Below are 7,827 nucleotides of genomic sequence, written 5' to 3' on the forward strand. Positions count from 1 at the left end.
ATGTCCTCAACCTGGGCCCAGGGAGGCAGTGGACTTCCCTATGAGGAGGGTCTGCCTGGCACACTGGACTCTCTGCTCCCCTCAGAAGGGAGTCACCTGTGACTAAAACCCATCTCTTCTTCCTCTGGGAGGTAGTCACGATACGGGGGATAGGCCTTTCTAACCTTGGAGACACCTCTGGTGTAGATGGACCATCCTCCACATCCTCCACTGACTGCCCTTCCTCATCCAGAGCCTCACACCTCCTGCACAGAGGCACCTAGGAGGGCGAGGGGGGCAAGGAGGGAGTTCGCCTGCTGCCCTGAGCATGGACTTGCCCCCATTCCCTTCCTCCACTGAGGCGGCTGCCATCAGCCTGGCAGGGGGAGGATACAGGGTCCCCCTGAGTATTTCCGGTGGGTGCTCCCGTTTCTATCTCAGGGAGGGCAGAGCTCGGCTCCACCACTCTACCTCCCGCTCAACCTCCCTGATGCCCACCCCTTAACCGTTCCACTTCCCCTTCCAGCTCTGCCACCAGGCTGAGCAGACCATCCACCTGGTCACATCACCTGGGCGACTGTGGGAAATTAAGGGAAATGAGATCGAGGCAGACAAGTATATAGAGAGAAGCCAAGAAAAGAAAGACGACACCTATGAAAGCTCTACAGGAAACACTGATGGATGGAGATTTATCTTTCCCTACCATAAACTTCCAGGGAGTGAAGTTATTACAAGACTTCCTAAGAACAAGGAGGTGAACAAAAAGAAGCTTTTGCTGTTCTGTAGGAAACATCTTGGACTGATCCCATATCCAGACAAGAGAAGTTCCCACCTTTAGACCTTAGTGTTTTACCTCCAAATGACCACACTAATTAAGCACAATTTGGCTACATTTAGCACCTCAAGAAGCACAGGCAAGAAGCTACAAAATCAACTGCGAGAGCCAGATTCTATCACCAAGCAGTTACAACTTCTACCTTGCAGGTTCTGAAATGCCAAAAGGCACAGATTTGGCTAAAAGTCCAACTGAGTAAGTTAGTGACCCATTTTATTACTCCTCTCCTAGAACATCTATTCCTGCCACAGCAGACGTGCCACTTGGTTTCTCCCAGCTTGACCTGATTTTCTTCCCCTCCTTAATTCACTAACATGCACAAACACTGTCAGAATAAACAGAACAATCAAAGCACCAGTTACACACTCTTCTTAAAACCGCAGTCACTCACCAACTGGGATGTTTGAGGTCGTAACAGCTGTAGCATGGGAAGAATGGGAGGGCATTGTCATGGTGACAATGGTGCTTGTAGGCGCTTGGGTGTGAGACACAGAACCTAAAGAAAAACAAACCATACGAGATGTTTCTCTGGAGCCCTATCACACCAGTATATCTATAACCAAATCAAGAGGGCAAAAACCCCAACCAGACAATCTCCCTGAAGAACCCAGTATTTTCTCTCCTTAAGTCTGCTCATGCACCTCCAACTGCAGTTTTACCATAAATAAAAAATTCCTCTGAAGTAAACAGGCTCCTTCACACAGAAGCAACAAAAAGCAACAGCAAAAGCCACACCCCACAGCTCTCCCACAACAGCATTACGAATACTCACCAGCTGTGGTTGCTGAAGCAATGGTGTTCGTTGCCAAAATAGGTGCCACTGTTGCTGCTGCCACTGGAGTACCAGTGCTGAAAATGGTTTTCTACGAAAAGAAAAGAAAACCTTCCAGTTAAAAGTCTAGTTCATGTAAAATGTATACTTAGCATGGAATCGTGTTGCACTGACTATAAGGAACGTGAATTTCTAACTTAATTCTTTTCCCGAATTTCATCTTGGCTCTCAAGACAAAAGACAAAGAAGAGATGTTTAGAAGAAACAAGGGGGGTTTTTGTCATCCCGCAGTTTACCTGAGCCATGGTGTGGAGCTGTGGCTTCTGTGTGCCTATAGCTGGGTGCGACGGTAGTGTAATCCGCGTAGCTGTATCCCTCGGCTGCGCGGGCCGCTGAATACTAATAGCTGCGGAAGGTGGGTGCTGCTGGATAGACAGGGTGGGTCGGCTGGAGAGAAAGAAAAATAATCATGAAGAGAACCACGTGGATACTAACTACGAAAGTTAAAATGCAGGGACACACATCAGGCCTTGGCCACCTCCTCTGTGAAAGCGGCACTGCTACCCAAAGCAGGGTAAGGAATTCGAACTACGTTGTTCTGTCCTCATCTGCCCTATGTAGGAAGGCAGACGTATTGGTAACTCTTATCAGTTCACAGAAGAGACTGTCTGTCAGGGAGGCTTTTCAACATTCCTGTGTCCTTTTTCACTGTATCTTCATAAAAAAGATGGACCAAATTAGCCACAAGTTCCTCTAAGAGCAACTGCTTTCCAGGAAGCAGGACTTGAAAACTGGTTCATTAAGGTCTTTCCTTCTCAGAATGCAGAGCGTTCACATTTACAGCAATTTTTATTCACAGAACTGAAAGCATCTGCACTATGCAAGCATTACTGTTTTGTATTGTATCATCCCACATCTAGAGGATTATCAGCTCTGGATGATGAACATGAGTGTTTTCCCTTCCTGCAGCCCCTGCAAAGTCAGATTTCAAAGTGTCTTTACCTGAGGGTTGACTCTGTCGCGTGTGCTGCTGTTGTAGTTATAACCGGGGACTGAGCTCTTGTGGCCGAGACAGTTGCCACCACAGCAGGAGGAATAGTGCTTGAAGTTGTCACAGGAGGACGAGACTATAAAAACGAGTCAAAGAGAGACACATTCAGAAAAGAAATTCTGCTGTTCACAGGATAACCAGGAATTATTTGGCTAAAACCGGTTTTCCTACATCTTATCACTAAGTTTTGGCATTAAGACATTTCCAGTCTTTCTGAACTGATCTGCAAGCTCCCAGGCAGATCTGCACTGGTTTTCAAAGCACATACATCATAGGAATCGGTAACTAACAAAGTTAACAAGACCAGATTCCTTGAAGGTCTTTAGGAAACAACCCAAAGGTCAGTTCCCTGCAGAATGAAAATATATCCAAATATATACAGGAAGTCAAAGGCAACTACATTGGGATCCCAGCTGAAAGCACCAAGTAAAGATGTTTAACCCTTGATTTTAACACTGCACGCTAGTACTATTACAGGGAAACAACACCTACAAATAACTTATTCTATGTGTACATAAGCTGAGACACGCAGGCATAGAAAACTGAGATTTAATTCTGCATCAGTACATCTATTTAAGAATCAATCAACATGAGCATATTGCACCAGGCTTTTCAGACTTTAAAACTCAAGTATATCTGAACTACATCCTCTTCTCAGTTTCTATGCACTTCAGAGACAGTTAAAACACCGATTTCTGGCACCAAGCGTACAAATGACATAAACTCTCTGGACTCGTGACTATTCCACAACTTGCTGTTAGAAACTGGTACCCAAGAAACAGAACTGGAAGAGAGCTGATGGTAGCCTCTGTCCGGGAACATGCAGCTACAGGTTAGGTATGACATGTGAGAGCCAGGAAGGATTTGGAGGTGGTGGTCAGCATCCCGCAGCGCTGCCTGGCTGCTACCTGCCTGGATTGGCTGATGAATGATGTGCTGAACTGCTGGCTGAGCTGTAGCTGCATTTGGCAACTGGGAAGCTGGTCTCAGGACTGTTGTTACTTTAGAACTGGACATCACTGCAGCAGCCGCTGCGCCTGGAAAACAAGCCAAGTGTGTTATAACATCGGGCAAGCAAAGGGCTCCTGTATGACCTTAGAGACAGACTCTGATGTTAGCTCGTATGCATTTCAATGTCAGCGTATTTCTTATGGACGTCAGGTCAAGTGATGCTGGTTTAAAAGTCAGGCTTGCAAAAAACACATCAAAGGTTCACAAAAGCACATGGGGAAGGGTAGGTATTGTTTTATATGAATTGGATTTATTGATAGTTTTCATTCCCCTACAATAGCCTTATATTGCAAATCCAATCTTTTTCTGGTCCAGGCTATGGGAGTCCTTAGAAATAATTCAGTTTGATTACTGGGCTAATGAGTAGATAAGTCACATGATACTAACAATAATCTCACTGCACCTGATGAAGATCAGAAGAAAAAAAATACATATGAAATAGAAGAAAACCCCAAACAAGAACAAACCCCCACTTCTACACCTGCAGTTTGATCAATCTGCCTACTGTTTGTCATCTCCTGCTCAAAAGGGATCTCTGTAGAAGGCAAATACCCCTGAAATCATCTGATGGGCTAGACTGCATAGCTTCTGTACTTGTCCCTAATTAAAATTATCACCCCAAAAGTTAGTATTCAAGCCGAGGGAAAAAGTGCAGGAAGGAAAGAAAAAAATATACTAAGTGCCAATGCAAAGTTTATTGTGGGACAGCTGCCACAAAAAGACCACCACTACATTTTACTTCAGCTACAAATAAAGGTGCACAGTCCTCCCTATCCTCCCACCTACTTCAGAAAAAGAAGATTAGGTCTTTGCTCACATCAAAAGTTTTTCTTGAGTGACCAAATAACATCAAATATATAAAAGGAAATAAAAATACAAATGGGACTTTGAATTCAGATCAGTTTAAAGCTGAAGGAGAAACCTAACCTATAAGCTTTTGAAAGTAAAGCTGGAGTCAGAATCAGATAGACTGCACAGAGCACAGGGTTTCATTTAAGGGGCTGATCTCCTGTTTTGCAAGCTGTAGCAACCAAAAATCTTGGGAGACAAGAGCCTGTGGTTATCACCAGAACTTAACTCAAGGGTGAATGCAAAAGCACACAATAGGATGTGTTAGCACACGCGAAAACGCACAAGAGGTCCTGTGACAGGTGGGTACAAGAATACGCCTCACAGCTGCTCAGGTGCCACTGCCACAGGGGAGCAACACTCATAATGTACATGACATTTTGCAGGACGGGTCAGTCTATACTGCTGCCTATTTTCTCTTGAAAGTGTTCACTGTTTCAACAGCACAGCATAGCACTAGAGTAACAGAGATGCTGCACTGCCAGCATTTTAAACACCGTCACACAGTCCTGCTCTAAATGGCTGAAGGCAACAGAATTCTTAACAGTGTTGGCTGCATGAGCAGTGAGAACTTGAGAGGTGAAAGCCAGAATCAGCTCCCTGGAGAGGCTGTGAAGAGCAGGCAGGGGCAGCACTGTTAGTCCTTTACCTCGGGGTAGGTGAGAGGCTCCGATGTGTAGCGGAGGCCCGGGAGCACTACTTCTGATGATGGACATCTGCACGTTGGTAGCCATGATATGATGCAAGTTACTAGGATGCCCCTGCAGAAAAAAAACAAACCCCAAAATAACTATGAACTGTTCTGAGGAGAATTAATGGCCACACTATTAACCATATTCAAGTCCCAAAGACAGAGATTTGGTAGAAATACTTGGTGCACAAAGGTTGCATATGCGCTACACGTTGAGAGGAGAAAGAGGCAGATGTTTTGTACAGGATAAAGTTGCAGAGCTGCTGACAGTGCATGTGGCAGGTGTAAACACTGATCTCTTTTACTGATCTATTTCTCCGGTTGATAGGTGGGGGACAGCCAGCCAGCAGTCACACACATACCAACCAGAGGGATGGCCCTTCTGCCATCAGTGACATTTACGGCATAGATTCATACCACCTCTCCAGCAAAGTCGAGAGAACGCGGGAAACTGGCAAATGCTGCAACAAATTATTTCTCTTTTCTTTTAGTTCTAGACTTCCCAGGGATACTAATAAAGACAGAATTCCCGTGAAACTACTGCACATCCTTAGCCAGCCTAACTCGAATTCACCTAAGTGCACTCTACATCAAAACCCTGAGACTTCAGAGGTTTAGTGAGGAGCGTTCTGGGAAACTAGTTTCAAATCACAAGGACTGGCTCTGCAGTCTAAAGTAAGAGGGGAAAGAATTCCTAAAGCATTATCCACAGCTCTGTCCCTCACACGTTGTCACTAGCGGTTTAATAAGAACACGCTGCAGCACCATGGACTGTTCACCAGTCTCTTCTGATCTGCTCCCAGAACAGCTGAAGAACACCGCAGTGAAGAATCCCAGTAGCGTGTCAACACCAGAAATTCCCCAAGCAATACTGAAACAGTAGGAGGAGCTTTTAAGGAGAGACTCAGCTGCACAGCAGCTTCAGGATACGGCTCTGCTGCCAGAGCCTCACTGTGCTGTGTCAGGTGGGAGAGTACAACACAGCAGCAGCTTTCTAAAGAGCCAGGGACAGCTGAGGCTGAGGTTTAACGCTCCCAGCAGAACCGATTCAACAACCAGTGCTCACTGGATGGGGGAGCCTGCTCTCTCTGTCTTGCCTCCAGCTGCAAGAGCCCACCTAATTACCATACCAATATTAGGGTTGACCTGACCATGAGAGAGCTGCAACAGGGGACAAAAAACACACAACCCCCCCCCCCAAACAAACCAGACCTGTTGCCCACTGATTGTTGCCACAGGAATCGTTGGAGCCTGCTGTATGTTGCTTTCCATGCTCACAGTAACTTGCCCAGGGACCTTCGTAGGAGCCGACAGAGTAGAGGGTGGAGCAGGAGCAATGGGCCGGCTGGGCATGGTGGGCTTCAAGGGAGGCTACAAGAAATACAGAGACAGAAACATTGGCAAATCCAAATGAGAGCTCAGTGAAGCCGAAATCATGTTTTAGAGTCAAAGCCTGAAGAGAAAGTCAGCTTTGAGCAAGGATAAGGATGATTAAGTATTTGGAGAGGAAGGATATGGGTGATTTAGAGCTATTCCATTTTCATTTGGGACAGATAAAGGGTATCTCTTGCACTGGAAATATGCAGCTTCTAATGTACAGCATAAGTCACAGGTGAGTCTGTTGGGGCTACGGAATTCCCTACAGACACGAGGCATTTACAGTTAATCTGATATTCTCTTCCACTCCTGCAGAGGAAAGGGAAGATTTCAGAAACTGAAATCTCTCTGCTCTCAAGAGATAAACAAATCCCACCCCCCTCAAAAATAATGCTGTGATAGGATGAAGTCCTCGTGTACCGTAGGGAACAGCTAAACCCAGGAGGTGGTGGACAATCAGCAGAAGCAGATAAGGAAGGCTCAGGAAACAAAAGCAGGGAGGTTTTCAGTGCCATTCATTCTCACTCAACACTCTAACCTGTGATACAGGTTGTATTTTATCCCCTAGGAATCACGAACCTCCTCATTACCTTCATAAGTCCGTCTGAAAAGGAAAGTGGCACAGCTGGAGTCAAATGCGCTGGAGGTGCCGTCACTGTCACTGGAGCACCAGACTGGACAGGGTGGTGCTGCGTCAACATCTGAACCTGTGGATATGGCCGAACCACCACTGGTTCCTGCTTTTCTTCTCGAGGCTGTATGGAGCTGCTGGGGCCGATGTGCTCTCTAGGAGCAACTTCTGAGTCACGACTGGATTCATCACTCACTAGCAAAGCAAAGAAAAAGGGAACTCTGAGGAAAACGGTGAAGAAGGGTTACACGTTCACATTGGTCACCCATCAGGTTAGAGATGTAATGTCAGAAACAGCCTAAAAGAAATTCACCCTTACAGTTACATATTCCAGTAATGAAACTGCTAGGAACTCTGGCACCACTTCTGCTGGTTCTCCTCAGAACCTGTCACACCAGGCAACCTGGGGTTGTCTCCGAGAGGTCCAGCTAAACACCTTCTTCAAACCAAGATTGACTAATTTTTCTTTCAAATGAAAAATACGTAATTACCTCAGTAACCTCCATGAAGTCCCACATCAAAAAGGGAGTATTAAAAAGTTTTCATTTAATGTTATGTGTTTGAACATCAAGCTGAAAAACACGTACAAGCCCTCCTGAAAATGCAGCCACTCCTGCCCAGTCACCTCTGG

At 45.8% G+C, this 7,827-nt stretch overlaps 1 protein-coding gene across 1 annotated transcript; it reads right to left on the reverse strand.

Annotated features, from left to right (window-relative positions):
- Positions 1-1,205: 1,205 nt before the first annotated feature.
- LOC104500597 (histone deacetylase complex subunit SAP130-like) lies at positions 1,206-7,386 on the reverse strand (the record flags this gene model as incomplete). The annotated part of the gene is made up of 8 exons (XM_010144264.1): positions 7,156-7,386; positions 6,401-6,559; positions 5,147-5,258; positions 3,550-3,674; positions 2,589-2,713; positions 1,883-2,033; positions 1,587-1,677; positions 1,206-1,310 (listed from the first exon to the last, which is right to left on the reverse strand). Coding segments are annotated over exons 1-8 (979 nt in total), but the record flags the coding sequence as incomplete, so codon positions are not given.
- Between the last annotated feature and the right edge of the window lie 441 nt (positions 7,387-7,827).

The sequence above is a fragment of the Buceros rhinoceros genome, unplaced genomic scaffold (assembly GCF_000710305.1).
Source record: "Buceros rhinoceros silvestris isolate BGI_N320 unplaced genomic scaffold, ASM71030v1 scaffold38059, whole genome shotgun sequence".
Classification (NCBI taxonomy): domain Eukaryota; kingdom Metazoa; phylum Chordata; class Aves; order Bucerotiformes; family Bucerotidae; genus Buceros; species Buceros rhinoceros.